The sequence below is a fragment of the Dysidea avara genome, chromosome 8, assembly GCF_963678975.1.
Source record: "Dysidea avara chromosome 8, odDysAvar1.4, whole genome shotgun sequence".
NCBI lineage: Eukaryota > Metazoa > Porifera > Demospongiae > Dictyoceratida > Dysideidae > Dysidea > Dysidea avara.
The window spans coordinates 21165768-21183293 of NC_089279.1; the positions used below are offsets into that span (position 1 = coordinate 21165768).

At 38.8% G+C, this 17526-nt stretch overlaps 1 protein-coding gene and 1 non-coding gene across 3 annotated transcripts in view; both read left to right on the top strand.

Annotated features, from left to right (window-relative positions):
- Nucleotides 1-17526, top strand: part of LOC136263124 (serine-protein kinase ATM-like) — a 68681-nt gene that overhangs the window by 17376 nt on the left and 33779 nt on the right. For both annotated transcript variants that reach the window (XM_066057612.1, XM_066057613.1), the window contains exons 11-21: nucleotides 273-351; nucleotides 658-765; nucleotides 1021-1082; nucleotides 1989-2043; nucleotides 2440-2500; nucleotides 11022-11092; nucleotides 11244-11453; nucleotides 16533-16661; nucleotides 16909-16993; nucleotides 17127-17179; nucleotides 17229-17298. In XM_066057612.1, coding sequence (XP_065913684.1) covers nucleotides 273-351; nucleotides 658-765; nucleotides 1021-1082; nucleotides 1989-2043; nucleotides 2440-2500; nucleotides 11022-11092; nucleotides 11244-11453; nucleotides 16533-16661; nucleotides 16909-16993; nucleotides 17127-17179; nucleotides 17229-17298 — 983 coding nt within the window. The remainder of the gene's footprint in view (nucleotides 1-272; nucleotides 352-657; nucleotides 766-1020; nucleotides 1083-1988; nucleotides 2044-2439; nucleotides 2501-11021; nucleotides 11093-11243; nucleotides 11454-16532; nucleotides 16662-16908; nucleotides 16994-17126; nucleotides 17180-17228; nucleotides 17299-17526) is intronic.
- Trnah-gug (transfer RNA histidin (anticodon GUG)) lies at nucleotides 11981-12052 on the top strand. Its single transcript has one exon. It is a non-coding gene; the product is annotated as a tRNA-His (tRNA).

Consider the following 17526-nt stretch of genomic DNA (forward strand, 5'->3'; position numbering starts at 1 on the left):
GCGGACTATAATAAGATGGACAAAGCAATATATTATACTAAAACTGTTGCATCTTAATGTCTAAACATCTTGCCTCTTTGGTGCAGACCACAAGGCTTGATGCTGAGCGGAAGACTTAACATCAAGAAACTTGCCCCTTACACAGTTTGTTGGTGACTCTGTTAAAGAAGAAAATAGAAGTAAAAAAATAGCTGCAAACCTAGAACATTGTTAGTATCTGTACCTTGTATTACTAACTAATGATGTACTTTGTACATGTTGTGTTGTTCCAGCTAAGAGGTCTAAAGTGGACACAGGATGGGATAAAGTCATGAACTGCCTTACCAGCAGTAATGTGGATACTGTTACTTGGTATGTCTAGTTACACAATGGTGTACAGTGGCCAGGCTATTTGAGATTGACTAGTACCCATGTTTTCCAATGTTATAAAAATGTTTTATGACACACAATGGAACCTAAATATTATGAGTACTTTTGGGAATATCCCAATTTTCCAGGTCAGATTATATGTATTACAGTAGAAGGATTTTGTATTTTGGGGCCTTGTGTACAAACCTGTCCTTATCAAGGTTCTGTGGTACACGTGCAGTAAAAAAATCTTTAAGCCACTGCCGGGCAGGACCCTGTGGCTATATGCGTTGTATCTGTTATATATAGGTTACAAGTGGCAGATGGGTTACTGAAGAAACATCCCAACTACTTAACTGGGCAAAATGCAGATACTTTGATTGAACACCTGAATAACATGATGAGTGACAGTAAAAGGTGACTACAGTATGTCTGCTCTACATGTGTTCTGCATGTGATTATAATAGTAGCACCTGAGTGGTGTATACAGTATAAATTGATATTTTACAAACAGATAATGAAAGATTCACAAGAATTTTCCCTCTTGTCTAGTATATCATGTATGAGCTTACACCATTTCATGTATAACAGCTTATAGTCACTGTTGTATGCACCCTGTACTTTTTGAAAATTTAGTTTTTGCTTTATTCAGTGATTGCGTGCATTTCCCAGGTCACATTGTGTGGAATGGTGTTTACGTTGTCTTAAACAATTGGCCTACTGCTATAATAATGGTAAGGTTGCTATGGACTCCTTGTCACATACGTAGTCACTCTCACATGAAAATATGTACACCTGTATATGTGACTGAATCTGCAAAAACCGGTCTTGTCGTCCAAGACAGGAAGTTTGATTTTTTCACACAAACACAAAGCTTAATGAATGCACTATCAAATTTCACCGTCACAGTCGACCAGAGTAAAGTGGTCTGCTTTTGCAAGTAGCTTTTTTCAAGCACAGTGGCGAGCCGTATGAGTGGTCTGGGGTCTTGATGGAACCCTGGCCAACCAGGAGGGGCTGTACAGCTCCATGGTATTGGACAATGACCTGTGCTGTAAATTTCCTTTCATTTTAGCCAATTTTGAGCCCTGAATGGCCCATAACTTGGCCTAATTCATCCCAAAACGTTCCTCTTCAATTTTTAAACAGCATCTTTCCCACCTTCCAGGCCCCCCCGCCTCCCACCCCTTTTGGAGCTCGCCTAATACAGCCAACCTCAGTTTAAAAACTATCTAAAATGGCAGAAAACTTAGCTGTTGACTACTTCAGTGGGTGATCTAGAAGATAATAAATTGTTGTAAAGCGTGTGCAAATTTGGTACGCGTAGCTACCATCATTGGCAGGCTACAACACTCTGAATATTTAAAACCGGCGTTTCTCGATACTTTCAAATGGGCACTAAGACCGGTTTTCCCAGCGACAGTCACAAATGTGTTTTAAAGAGCTGGGTTTTTCAGAAAAAGAATCTAATGTGTGCAGCTCCTAGATTTTCACATACTTGTATGTACATTGTACTTCAGAACCTCAGAATTTATGGGCCACAAAATGGCACATATTTGTGTTGTGGAGTTTTAACTGCTATTACATTCAGCAGTATCACAGTGGAACTGTTCATTACATGTATACATCTATTCTTACAGTGGTAACATCACCTTGTACTTCATTATGGACTAGTGTATGGAGTAATACAGTAAGGTGTGTTACCAAGTAGTAACAGTGTATTCTCTGTAATGTACTGTATATTGTGTAGAAAAATGAGTCACCTGGAAATGTTGCACCATAATTCTGAGGCTCTGTTGTTAATAGAACACTCTAACAGAGCAGCCATCAAGACACAATTTGTTAATTGTACAGTGGTTTGTTCAGTTATCTGAATGCCAAAAGTGGCTGTTCTATTAGAGTATTTTATTGTTAGTGTGCATTCTATTAGAGTAGATGTATGATCTATTAGAAGAGCTCTGTTTATATGGACTTCAGTTATCCAAATAGCCTCAAAAACTTTAGTATTGAGGATCCACTGTAGTAGTATGCATGTGACATATAGTATAGTTAACTATAGCAAATGAATATAGATGTTATTATCTTATGTAGGCTCATTACCGTATCACCTGATCTCACTGATGGGTTTACACTGCTCACTACTATTATAATGGTAGGTACTGCCTAGAGTTAATAATATGAGAGAGGAGTGTGTCTAATGCTGTGTAGTTCTGTTACATGGTAAGGAAGCCTTTTTAACATCCACTCTATCATTCTTTGCAGGATGTAAACAGTGTTAGACACTCCTCTTATTATTAACTCTAGGTACTATTGAAATGAATTTTATTGTTTGTGTGCCTGTGTCCATGCGTGCGTGTATGTATTAATCCTAAAACAAAAACAGCCTTGAGGCTGTAAAAAAAGAGCGCTGCCAAGCAAAGTAGGATCAATTAAACAAACTTATTCAAGGGCTGATATCAAGTTGCAGCCAAGTAATATTACCATGATCAATCTGTTAAACAACTGGTAAGAACAAGGACTGATATCAAGTTGCGGCCAAGTGAATGCAGTATTACCCATTCTCTTTGTATCTAGCTATACTTATATAATAAAACTAGAGCAAATACACATGCAGCTGTGTTATTAAATGTCATTTGGTTGCTTGTTTATAGTGTGACATTTTGAAAAGCGGCCAGATGACAATTTAATAACAATTGCATGTGTATTTGCTCTAGTTTATTATATCTAAACCAAAACAGCCAAGCTGTAAAAAAAGAGTCCGGCCCCCAAAAAGGCCAAGGTGAAAAAAGATGTGAAATCCAAGGTGGCGGCCAAGAAATGGCTGTGATGGTAGGTTAATGGCAAAAATTTTAATTATGAAAATTCAGGTGAATTTGCGTTGCCTCCTCCACTAGGATTCGGCACCAAATTCACATGAATTGTCATAATTAAAAAATTTGCCATTAACCTACCATCACAGCCATTTCTTGGCTGCCACCTTGGATTTCACATCTTTTTTCACCTTGGCCTTTTTGGGGGCTGCACTCTTTTTTTACAGCTTGGCTGTTTTGGTTTAGATATCACTTCTTTTTGTATTGCAAGCCACAAAACTGGCCATATGGCTTTGATGCTTCCTTTTAACTTTTTTTTTTTTTTTTCTTTACTGCAGGAATTGTGGAACAAAGGAGTGTGTATAGCTTTTTTCTGATGAAATATTTGTATATTTAACATTGAATGATTATTATCACATGCTGTAGTAATAAGGTGACTTCTTACATACTGTAGCTGAAACTCTCATTGTTTGTAGCTGAACTCTTTTCAGGGTGATTTATTTCTTGCTGAACTCTCTACAAGATGATTAGTTTCTAGTTGAATTCTCTACAGGGTGATTTGTTTGCAGCTGAACTCTCTACTTGGTGGTTTCTGAATTCTCTACAAGGTGACTTGTTCTAGCTGATCTCTCTACAGGGTGCATGGTGAACTCTCTACAGGGTGATTTGTTTGCAACTGAACTCTCTGCAAGATGATTTGTTACTAGCTGAACTCTCTATAGGGTTATCTGTTTGTAATTGAACTCTCTACAGGATGGTTTCTTTGTAGCTTATCACTTTACAGGGTGACTTGTTTCTAGCTCATCTCTGGATGACTTGTTTCTAGCTGATCTCTCTACACGGTGACTTGTTTCTAGCTGAACTCTCTATAGGGTTATCTGTTTGTAATTGAACTCTCTACTGGATGGTTTCTTTGTAGCTGATCTCTCTACAGGGTGACTTATTTCTAGCTGATCTTTCTACAGGGTGAATTTGTTTCTGGCTGAACTCTCTACAGATGATTTGTTTGTAGCCGAACTCTCTACATGGTGGTTTCTTTGTAGCTGAACTCTCTACAAGGTAACTTGTTCTAGCTGAACTCTCTACATGGTGGCTGAACTCTCTACAGGATGATTTTATTTGCAACTGAACTCTCTTCAAGATGGTTTATTTATAGCTGATCTCTCTATAGTGTAACTTGATTGTAGCTGAACTCTCTACAGGATGGTTTCTTTATAGCTGATCTCTCTACAGGGTGACTTGTTTCTAGCTGATCTCTGGATGACTTGTTTCTAGCTGATCTCTCTACATGGTTACTTGTTTCTAGCTGAACTCTCTATAGGGTTATCTGTTTGTAATTGAATTCTCTACAGGATGGTTTCTTTGTAGCTGATCTCTCTGCAGGGTGAACTTGTTTCTGGCTGAACTCTCTACAGATGATTTGTTTGTAGCTGAACTCTCTACATGGTGGTTTCTTTGTAGCTGAACTCTCTACAAGGTAACTTGTTCTAGCTGAACTCTCTACATGGTGGCTGAACTCTCTACAGGATGATTTTATTTGCAACTGAACTCTCTTCAAGATGGTTTATTTATAGCTGATCTCTCTATAGTGTAACTTGATTGTAGCTGAACTCTCTACAGGATGGTTTCTTTATAGCTGATCTCTCTACAGGGTAACTTGTTTCTAGCTGATCTCTGGATGACTTGTTTCTAGCTGATCTCTCTACATGGTGACTTGTTTCTAGCCGAACTCTCTATAGGGTTATCTGTTTGTAATTAAATTCTCTACAGGATGGTTTCTTTGTAGCTGATCTCTCTGCAGGGTGAACTTGTTTCTGGCTGAACTCTCTACAGATGATTTGTTTGTAGCTGAACTCTCTACATGGTGGTTTCTTTGTAGCTGAACTCTCTACAAGGTAACTTGTTCTAGCTGAACTCTTTACAGGGTGGCTGAACTCTCTACAGGATGGTTTCTTTATAGTTGATCTCTCTACAGGGTGACTTATTTCTAGCTGATCTCTCTACAGGGTGAACTTGTTTCTGGCTGAACTCTCTACAGATGATTTGTTTGCAGCTGAACTCTCTTCCTGGTGGTTTCTTTGTAGCTGAACTCTCTACAAGGTGATTTCTTCTAGCTGATCTCTTTAAAGGGTGATCTGTTCGTAGCTGGACTCTCTACAGGGTGATTTGTTTGCAGCTGAGCTCTTTATATGATGGTTTTTCTGTAGCTGAACTCTCTACAAGGTAACTTCTAGCTGATCTCTCTATGCGGTGACTTGTTTCTAGCTTAACTCTCTATAAGGTTATCTGTTTGTAATTGAATTCTCTACAGGATGATTTCTTTGTAGCTGATCACTCTACAGGGTGACTTGTTTCTAGCTGATCTCTGGATGACTTGTTTCTAGCTGATCTCTCTATAGGGTTATTTGTTTGTAATTGAACTCTCTACAGGATGGTTTCTTTGTAGCTGTTCTCTATATAGGGTGACTTGTTTCTAGCTGATCTCTCTACAGGGTGACTTGTTTCTAGCTGATCTCTCTACAGGGTGACTTGTTTCTAGCTCATCTCTGGATGACTTGTTTCTAGCTGATCTCTCTACACGGTGACTTGTTTCTAGCTGAACTCTCTATAGGGTTATCTGTTTGTAATTGAACTCTCTACTGGATGGTTTCTTTGTAGCTGATCTCTCTACAGGGTGACTTATTTCTAGCTGATCTTTCTACAGGGTGAATTTGTTTCTGGCTGAACTCTCTACAGATGATTTGTTTGTAGCCGAACTCTCTACATGGTGGTTTCTTTGTAGCTGAACTCTCTACAAGGTAACTTGTTCTAGCTGAACTCTCTACATGGTGGCTGAACTCTCTACAGGATGATTTTATTTGCAACTGAACTCTCTTCAAGATGGTTTATTTATAGCTGATCTCTCTATAGTGTAACTTGATTGTAGCTGAACTCTCTACAGGATGGTTTCTTTATAGCTGATCTCTCTACAGGGTAACTTGTTTCTAGCTGATCTCTGGATGACTTGTTTCTAGCTGATCTCTCTACATGGTTACTTGTTTCTAGCTGAACTCACTATAGGGTTATCTGTTTGTAATTGAACTCTCTACAGGATGGTTTCTTTTTAGCTGATCTCTCTACAGGGTGACTTGTTTCTATCTGATCTCTCTACAGGGTGACTTGTTCCTAGCTGATCTCTCTACAGGGTGATAGCTGATCTCTCTACATGGTGACTTGTTTCTAGCTGAACTCTCTATAGGGCTATCTGTTTGTAATTGAACTCTCTACAGGATGGTTTCTTTGTAGTTGATCACTCTACAGGGTGGCTTGTTTCTAGCTGATCTCTCTACAGGGTTACTTGTTTCTAGCTGATTTCTGGATGACTTGTTTCTAGCTGATCTCTCTACACGGTGACTTGTTTCTAGCTGAACTCTCTATAGGGTTATCTGTTTGTAATTGAACTCTCTACAGGATGGTTTCTTTGTAGCTGATCTCTCTACAGGGTGACTTATTTCTAGCTGATCTCTCTACAGTGTGAACTTGTTTCTGGCTGAACACTCTACAGTTTATTTGTTTGTAGCTGAACTCTCTACAAGGTAACTTGTTCTAGCTGAACTCTCTACAGGGTGGCTGAACTCTCTACAGGATGATTTTTTTGCAACTGAACTCTCTACAAGATGGTTTGTTTATAGCTGATCTCTCTATAGTGTACCTTGATTGTAGCTGAACTCTCTACTGTATGGTTTCTTTATAGCTGATCTCTCTACAGGGTGACTTGTTTCTAGCTGATCTCTGGATGACTTGTTTCTAGCTGATCTCTCTACACGGTTACTTGTTTCTAGCTGAACTCACTATTGGGTTATCTGTTTGTAATTGAACTCTCTACAGGATGGTTTCTTTGTAGCTGATCTCTCTACACGGTGACTTGTTTCTAGCTGATCTCTCTACAGGGTGAATTTGTTTCTGGCTGAACTCTCTACAGATGATTTGTTTGCAGCTGAACTCTCTACAGATGATTTGTTTGCAGCTGAACTGTCTACATGGTGGTTTCTTTGTAGCTGAACTCTCTACAAGGTGATTTCTTCTAGCTGATCTCTCTACAGAGTGATCTGTTCGTAGCTGGACTCTCTACAGGATGATTTGTTTGCAGCTGAGCTCTTTATATGATGGTTTTTTTGTAGCTGAACTCTCTACAAGGTAACTTCTTCTAGCTGATCTCTCTACAGGGTGACTTGTTTGTAACTGAACTATCTGCAGGGTGATTTATTTGCGGTTGAACTCTCTACAAGGTGATCCTTCTAGCTGATCTCTCTACAGGATGACTTTTTCTAACTGATCTCTCTACAGGGTGACTTGTTTGTAGCTGAACTATCTGCAGGGTGATTTATTTGCGGTTGAACTCTCTACAAGGTGATCCTTCTAGCTGATCTCTCTACAGGATGACTTTTTCTAACTGAACTCTCTATAGGGTGATCTGTTCATAGCTGAACTCTCTACAGGGTGATTTGTTTGCAGCTGAACTCTCTACATGGTGGTTTCTTTGTAACTGAACTCTCTATAAGGTGATGTCTTGTAGCTGGTCTCTCTATGGAGTTATAACTTTCTCTATAGAGTTATAACATGTTTGTATAGCTGAACTCTTTACAGAGTGGTTTTTTTTATTGGTTGCTGAACTCTCCAGCTACACGGTGACTTGTTTGTACTACAGAGTGGCTTGGTTGTAGCTGAACTCTCTACAGAGTGACTTACTTGTAGCTGAACATTGTATAGAGTAACTTGTTTGTAGCTGATCTAGATGAACTCTCTACTGGGTAGCTTTTTTGTAGCTGAACCCTCTATGCAGTGACTTGTTTGTAGCTGACTTCTCTACAGAATGACTTGTTTACAACTGAATTCTCTTCAGTGTGACTTATATTGTTCTGAATCTCTACAGCAACATATTTATAGCTGAACTCTCTACAGGGTGACTTGCTGTAGTGAATTGTCTATAAGATTAACTGTTGTAGTTGAACTCCCTACAGAATAAATTACAATGTAGTATATTTCTATGATGGACTAAGTTATAAACGTAGCTGAATGCTCTATTAGGGTGACTGTTCTATTAGAGTATCTTGATCTCGCATATGCTATACGTAGTTGGCTTTGGAATTATCACTCAATGGTATGTAATCCGATTCTTCTGTACTACTACAAGGACTTTCTATGATAATTATTCCAGCTACGCAGCTCATTGCTCTAAGCGGTTTGCCTTGTAGGCGTGAAAACTAATAGTTTTTTATTCATAAAAATTGATCGTGTAATTGTGACACAGGTTGGATTTTGTGTCATATCTCGATGGCCCTTAGCTGGATTCCTTTCAAACCACAAAAAGGCACTCCTACGATAGTTACTCCACCTACATAGCAATTGTCAGCTCATTCCTTCAAACGGTTTACCCTGTGGGTGTGACAGACCTTCAACCTTATTTTACACAAATAATTGGTAATAACTCTGTGAGTGTTCATCGGATTCCTACCAAACTTGGTACTGAGATTGTCCTTAATGAGCCCTTTATGTATGCCAAATTTCAGCCCAATTGGAGCACGCATTCGTGTTTTATGGCGGATTTTGCGATGTGTGCAAAAAGAAGAAGCAGAAGAAGAAAAAAACGAAGAAGAAAAACCCAAACTTTGGCCACTCGTATTTCGGAAATGGCTGGAGCGATTTTCTTCAAATTTGGAATGTGGACTCCCCTACCTATCCGGCACTTCTGTAGCAACTTTGGTTTCAATCGGATAAGGAATCACGGAGCTAAAAAGGTGTGAAAATCGCATTTACTTTCTTCCTGTAGATATACTCATGGTGTGGCGTGCCGGCTTCTTGGGCCGCACAACACACTACCGTGTGTCTTGATAGGTATAGCTAGATACAAAGAGAATGGGTAATACTGCATTCACTTGGCTGCAACTTGATATCAGTCCTTGTTCTTACTAGTTGTTTAACAGATTGATCATGGTAATATTCTAATCTACTTGGCCGCAACTTGACATAAGCAGTGTTCTTAGTAGTCATGTTGAATAAGTTTGTTTGATTGATCCTACTTTGCTTGGCAGCGCCCTTTTTCTACAGCCCCAAGGCTGTTTTTATTATAGGATATCACACATTTTTGTCACTGAGCAAGACCAAAAAAATTAATGTATAAAGCTAATAGGTAGTTTCATACAAGCCACCTTTGGATATCACAATAGCTTCAACAGTTATTGTGTGTACTACATCATAGCTTGGGACATAAAGTTGCAAAACCAAAGAATATAGTTTGGTACAAGTAGGCAGGTACTTGTGGGTGTTGCAACCTCAGTCTGGTATGGCTTCTAGGCACCATTAAAACTATCAATGAACAGATTGAGTAAGGACATTTCCCGGCAGGTGAGAATGTGCCCCAAGCTTCTTATTATACTGGATTGTCCCTTGAAATGCACACACAAACTGTATTGTGCATTGGCTGCGTTAGCTACTTCAGACCCATTATTAAATATGTATCTTACATACTTTGGAATATGTAGCTACAGCTTGGGCACCTTATAGCAGACAGTTAATTAACAAACTGGAGTCTGTACAAAGACGAGCAGCTTGTTTTGTGATGCATGATTATTACCAAATTAGCAGGGTATCAAACATGTAATTACGTCTTAATTGGAATACCATGGAAACACACTTCAAACATCTAAGCCTTCGAATGTTGCACAAAATTATTCATAGTACAGCGTGTTTGTCGCACTACCTAGCTATATAACATATAGAACAAGGCATACCAGGGGCAGTGAACTTAAATTTATACAGCCAGACACAGCTATTGACGCATACAAGTACAGCTTCTTTCCTACTTCAATTTGATTGTGGAACAATTTACCTAGAAGTACTATAAGTTGTAACAATTTAGATACTTTTAAGGAATATTTAAATAACACTACATTGTAACTTACTTAGCCTTAATTACTACACCTATTGTAACATACTCATGTGAGTTCTACAATTATTACCTATAATAATAAATAATGACTGATAACAAACACTTACGAGAATAGTATGAGTGATAGCAAGTTCATTGAGTTTACTACACTGATCATGTTCACCTAGCGTTGACGCTTACGGCCAAATTTGCACTGAGTTTACCAACTGTAAATAAACGCTACTGCAGCTAGAAGTGTCTTAAATTTAAGGTTCTAAAAGACTGCAAAATAAATCAGCAATTAGCATAGGTGACATCATTATCCTATGAGCGCACGTACAAAAATTAACTCACCGCTTCCCAGAAAAACGGCAGGTCATAATCGAATGAAACTACTCCATATGTTTAATTACATATCAAAGATTGTCCCATGAATCGCAAGAGTCAATGAATCAAACTTTGAGAAAATTGCTTATGGTGGCTCTCGCAAGAGAGGTGGAGTTCCAAGATTTGTACTGAAGAAACTTAACTAGCCAAAGAACTTGTGATAGCAAATCCAAGGCTGTAGATCTATCACAGTCTAAGATATAAGAGTAAAAAGAAAAAAATGGGTGGCTTCGACACTAACGAGTATGTAAAGGAGAAGAATATGACGTTTACAGCAAAATTTCATAGGGTGTTACTAAAATATAACAGATTACTTGCTTAGTAATATGCTTATATAACAATATACCAAAGGTTTGTTGTATCGCGACGTTTTTTTTTACAAAAGAATAGTTTTAAAGGTAGATTTTAGGTATGCATTCTATTAGAGTTAGTCATTCATGTAAATAGCTCACAGTACTCGTGCCCTACTTTCCTTGGCCGCGCGACTCACTACCGTGAGTCTTGATTGTCTGTGTGCATTTGTAGATACATCTCTGTAGTGTTTATTATTGGATGATGCACTCATGTAGCATCAACTGATACAACTTACTGGGATGGAGATATGGAAATTATTTCACTGTAATGTAGCAAAGCCTACCAAGTTAGTGTTCCTCTTTCACACATGCACAGCATGCACACACACACACACACACACACACACACACACACACACACACACACACACACACACACACACACACACACACACACACACACACACACACTACCATTCATTAGACTATTAATCACAGATTCATGATCAAGTTTTTGGCTGTCTACCAGTGCTATGGTAATCTACCAGATCACATGCCTGTTCAGTCACCATGGCAACAGACAGTGTTCCAGTCACAACACATGTTGAGAACACAACTAATGAACTTCTTGTTGCCATCAGCAACCACTGCTAGACCAGACATGGCAGCAGCTGATTTTCTACTAAGTGTATTTGATGAGAAGACAAGGTACAGTATATGAAGATAACATGTTGTGAGGGTATAAAGTAGCTGATGTACTACAGTATAGTATTTTATTAACAGGGAAAACAGTAACTTACTTTTTACTCATTGGTACTTTGACCTCCTCCAAGATTGAGACCATTTTTATAGTGGAGTTGCCTGCCAGGTGGGGAAGTCCATTAACTATTAAGTGTGCCCTAGCCATCCCAAACTGTGTGGAACCAAAATTTGTGTTTTTTTTTCTTGTAATCTGGTTGTTTCAAAATATGGCACACTTGATGGTGGATCTAAGCATGAAATTACAATTGAGATTTGATTTAATGTTAAAGAATCTTTGACATGCATTGTAGTTACATCTCTTAATATTGGCTCTGTCTAAATTTTTGGAAAGTGGTTAGGAGGTTTATTGTATCATTTTAAAGGAGTCTGTTGTGCAGCACACAAATGTTAGCACCATAGACCAATGTATTTTATCAAGAGCTGACATAGTAATTGTCCCTTACTTGCATTTATTTTGGGTATAAATCATAACAGCTATGATAGTGTAGTGGTAAGTACTTTGCATTGTGGCTGCAAAAACCCAGGTTCAAATCCTGGTCACAGCAATGTTACTTTTTGTGTCGTATCAATTTTTTTTGTCACTAATCAAGACACACGATAGTGTGTCGTGCGGCCCAAGAAGCCGGCGCGCCACACCGTGAGTATATTGACAGGAAGAAAGAAAACGTCATTTTCACACATTTGTATCTCGGTGATACCTCATCCGATTGGAACCAAAGTTGCTGCAGAGTTGCCCGCCAGCTAGGGGAGTCTACATTCCAAATTTGAAGGAAATCACTCAAGCCATTTCCGAGATACGAGTGGCCAAAGTTTTGTTTTTTTTTCTTCGTTTTTTTCTTCTTCGTCTTTTCGCATACTTGCAAAAATTGCTATAAAACGCAAACGCGTACTCCAATTGCCTTGAAATTTGGCACACAGAAGGGGAGTCCAAAGGCGAATCCTAGCATCAAATTTGGTGCAAATCCGATGAATGATTCAGGAGTTATGACCGATTATTCGCGTAAAACAAGATCGATTTGTTGTCACCCCTACAGGGTAAACTGCTTCATGGAAATTGCTATGTAGATGGAGTAACCATCGTAGGGGTGCCTTTTGGTGGTTTGAAAGGAATCGAGATAGAGACCACGGAGATATGACACAAAACCCAACCTGTGTCACAATTACGCGATCGATTTTTAGGAATTAAAAAGTATTAGTTTTCACGCCTACTAGGCAAACCGCTTAGAGCAATGAGCTGAAAATCGGTGTATAGCTGGAATAATCTTCATTGAAAGTCCTTGCAGTAGTATAGAAGAATTGGATTACAAACCACTAAGTTATGATTCAAAAGCCAACTCCGTGTAGCAAATGCGAGATCGAGATACTCTAATAGAACAGTCACCCTAACAGAGCATTCAGCTAATTTATTTACTCCATTATAGAATTCTATTACATTACAGGTTATTCTGTAGGGAGTTCAGCTGCAAACAGTTAATCTTATAGACAGTTCAGCAAGAAGCAAGTCACCCTATAGAGAGTTCAGCTACAAATATATTGCTGTAGTGATTCTGAACATTACAAGTCACACTGAAGAGAGTTCAGCTATAAACAAGTCATGCACCCTGTAGAAAGTTCGGCTACACTATCTAGAGAATTCAGCTACAAACAAGTCACTGTGGAGAGAGTTCAGCTACAAAGAAACTACCCTGTAAAGAGTTCATCTATACAAACAAGTTACCCTATAGAGATCACCTGCAAACAAGTAACCCTGAAGAGAGTTTAGCTACAGACAAGTCACTTTATAGTTTATACAGTGTTCAGCTACAAGTAAGTCACTCTGTAGAGAATTCAGCTACCACCAAGTCACTCTGTAAAGAATTTTGCTACAAACAAGTCACCGTGTAGAGAGTTCAGCAACCAAAATACTGCTCTGTAAAGAGTTCAGCTATACAAACAAGTTACTCTGTAGAGAGATCAGCTAGAAACAAGAGAGAGTTCAGCTAGAAGAAGTCACCCTGTAGAGAACTCAGCTGCAAAGAAACCCTGTAGAGAGATCAACTACAAACAAATCACCCTGCAGAGCATTCAGCTATAAACAAATCACCCTGTAGAAAGTTCAGATCACCCTATATACAGTTCAGCTACAAAAAAAATCACTCTGTAGAGAGTTCAGCTACAAAGAAGTTATGCTACAGTGAGATCAGTTTGAAACAAGAGATTTCAGCTACAAACAAATTAACCTGTAGAGAGTTCAACTATGAACAAATCATCCTGTAGATAGTTCAGCTAGATACAAGTCACCCTATAGAGAGATCAGCTAGAGGAAGTCACCTTGTAGAGAGATCAGCTAGAAAAAAGTTGCCTTGTAGAAAGTTCAGTAACAAAGAAACCATCCTGTAGAGAGTTCAGCTACAAACAAATCACCCTGTAGAGAGTTCAGCTGCAAACAAATCACCCTGTAGAGAATTCAGCTACAAACAAATCAACCTGTAGAGAGATCAGCTCGAGGAAGTCACCTTGTAGAGAAACAAGTCACCTTGTAGAGAGTTCAGGTACAAAGAAACCACTATGTAGACAGTTCAGCTGCAAACATATCGCCTGTAGAGAGTTCAGCTAGAAACAAATCACCCTGTAGAGAGATCAGCTAGAAGAGGTCACCTTGTAGAGAGTTCGGCTACAAAGAAACCATCATGTAGAGAGTTCAGCTGCAAACAAATCACCCTGTAGAGCGTTCAGCTACAAAAAGATCACCCTGTAGAGAGATCAGCTAGAAGAGGTTACCTTGTAGAGAGTCCAACTACAAAGAAACCATCATGTAGAGAGTTCAGCTGCAAACAAATCACCTTGTAGAGAGTTCAGCTACAAAGAAACCATCATGTAGAGAGTTCAGCTACAAAGAAACCACCATGTAGAGAGATTAGCTGCAAACAAATCACCTGTAGAGAGTTCATCTAGAAACAAATCACCCTGTAGAGAGATCAGCTAGAAGAAGTCACCTTGTAGAGAGTTCAGCTACAAAGAAACCATCGTGTAGAGAATTCAGCTACAACGAAACCACCATGTAGAGAGTTTAGCTGCAAACCAATAACCTGTAGAGAGTTCAGCTAGAAACAAATCACCCTGTAGAGAGATCAGCTAGAAGAGGTCACCTTGTAGAGAGTTCAGCTACAAAGAAACCATCATGTAGAGAGTTCAGCTGCAAACAAATCACCCTGTAGAGAGTTCAGCTACAAAAAGATCACCCTGTAGAGAGTTCAGCTAGAAGAAGTCACCTTGTAGAGAGTTCAGCTACAAAGAAACCATCATGTAGACTCTGAGAGTTAAGCTGCAAACAAATCACTCTGTAGAGAGTTCAGCTAGAAGAAGTCACCTTGTAGAGAGTTCAGTTACAAAGAAACCATCGTGTAGAGAGTTCAGCTACAACAAAACCACCATGTAGAGAGTTTAGCTGCAAACAAATAACCTGTAGAGAGTTCAGCTAGAAACAAACCACCCTGTAGAGAATCAACTAGAAGAGGTCACCTTGTAGAGAGTTCAGCTACAAAGAAACCGCCATGTAGAGAGTTCAGCCTCAAACAAATCACCATGCAGAGAATTCAACTACAAACAAATTGCCCTGTAGAGGGATCAGCTAGAAGAAGTTACCTTGTAGAGAGTTCACCTAAAAAAAAACCGCCATGTAGAGAGTTCAGCCTCAAACAAATCACCCTGTAGAGAGATCAGCTAGAAGAAGTTACCTTGTAGATAGTTCAGCTACAAACAATCCACCCTGTAGAAAGATCAGCTAGAAGAAGTCACCTTGTAGAGTGTTCAGTTACAAAGAAACTGCCATGTAGAGAGTTCAGCCTCAAACAAATCACCCTGTAGAGAATTCAACTACAACAAATCGCCCTGTAGAGGGTTCAGCTAGAAGAAGTCACCTTGTAGAGAGTTCAGCTACAAAGAAACCATCATGTAGAGAGTTCAGCTGCAAACAAATCACCCTGTAGAGAGTTCAACTACAAAAAGATCACCCTGTAGAGAGTTCAGCTAGAAGAAGTCACCTTGTAGAGAGTTCAGCTACAAAGAAACCATCGTGTAGAGAGTTCAGCTACAAAGAAACCACCATGTAGAGAGTTTAGCTGCAAACAAATAACCATTAGAGAGTTCATCTAGAAACAAATCACCCTGTAGAGAGATCAGCTAGAAGAGGTCACCTTATAGATAGTTCAACTACATTTCAAGTCACCCAGTAGAGAGATCAGCTGCAAAATAATATCCTGTGGGGAATAATAGGCATGTAATAAATATATGTATATAATTTGTATAATTACTAATAAAATCAAAAATAATTTAAGTATTAAATATCTTCTTTAAGTTCTTTTCTTCTTCCTGCGGTAAAGAAAAAAACACATGGGTTAAAAAACCCCCAAAGCCAGCCATTGGCCGGCTTTGCAGTATACAAATACAAAAAGAAGTGATATCTAATCAAAACAGCCAAGCTGTAAAAAAAACAGTGCAGCCCTCAAAAAGGCGATGGTGAAAAAAGATATGAAATCCAAGGTGGCGGCCAGTCTTGGCACCAAATTCACCTGAATTGTCGTTATTAAATTTTTTACCATTAACCTACCATCACAGCCATTTCTTGGCCGCCACCTTGGATTTCACATCTTTTTTCACCATCGCCTCTTTGAGGGCCACACTGTTTTTTTACAGCTTGGCTGTTTTTGATTAGATAATCTACAGTATAAGCAAATGACTCAACTGTTATGATTTGTTTTGCCAATTGTATGAGTCTTATACCCATAACATTTGTAAGAATAAACTCATTGTAACTTTAGCCAAAATCTCATTACATGTACTTGAAACATCAGTTATGTAGAAAATAATTTACGAGTGTCATAATGAGGTACTGCAGCATTAAGTATCCACATGTATAAATGTGCTGAAATTAGACTTGTCCTTAAATATACAATTGTTTCGGTTATTGTGGTGGTCCCCTGGATTAGATAAGTGAAGTCCACTGTACGTTTGTATGAATGTTTGTGTATACTGGCTTGTGTACAGGACATCACCGTGGCTATTGGCAATCACTCTGGTAGGATTGACACAAGCGTCACATGACTTACTGAGAGAGGAGAACATTTTTAATCATCTGTTTGCTGATTACAACTACAAATATCAACAAATTAGCAAGTGAGTGCATTGTGTACATGCCACAATAGTTGCATACAGTGCTCCCCAACTTGAGTGTCTCTGATCATGTTGAACTGTTGTAGTGATTGTTTACTTGGCGTATGTTTTCCACTTGGTATATCCTACAGTATTTGAATATTAGAGATCATTGAATCAGGCTTCAATGTTCAGATGCACATGTTTTGAGATGCCTTCATTATTAGCTTTGTATTGTGACTACAATTAATTATGGTGTGTACTTCTCTAGTTATTATTGGGGCCTGTCAGATGAAGAAAGTCCATGGCCGTTGGAGTCTATACAGCTATTGTATTTGCAGTCAACTTTTGATGTGGTCAGTTAATATGCTGTGCCTATCAATCATTCAGTACACTTCTCTGTTCTATCGAAATATGTTGTAATGTTTGGTGAAGGCTTTCAAGCAGTTGCCATTCTGTTTCCTCTACACTATACAATATACAATGTAGGTGTCTGAACCGATGAGGGGATACTCTCCACCTGCGCCTGCCCAGTTATCAAGGTAGTGTGTCCTAGTGCTTTATTGCTAGTTTATGTTCACTCATTATTAGGGACATTATACGATCACTGCAGCTGTTATTATTAGAGTCGCTGGAGAACTGTCTAACTGTGCTGCTTCAGGTAAAGGGTGTATTGGTGTTTGAATGGTACTTACCTCATGTTAAGCATGTGATAGTTGTAACGCTAGTACTAATGCATTGCTTGCTTGCTTGATATAATACTTTATGTGTTACCAAGCCTGAGCATTGCAGTCTCTAAAACTGTGTGGTATACATACTTGTAGTAGACAAGTGTGAGTTTATAAAACATTGTTGTAAATACCGTATAAAGGTTTTAAAACTTTGTCGG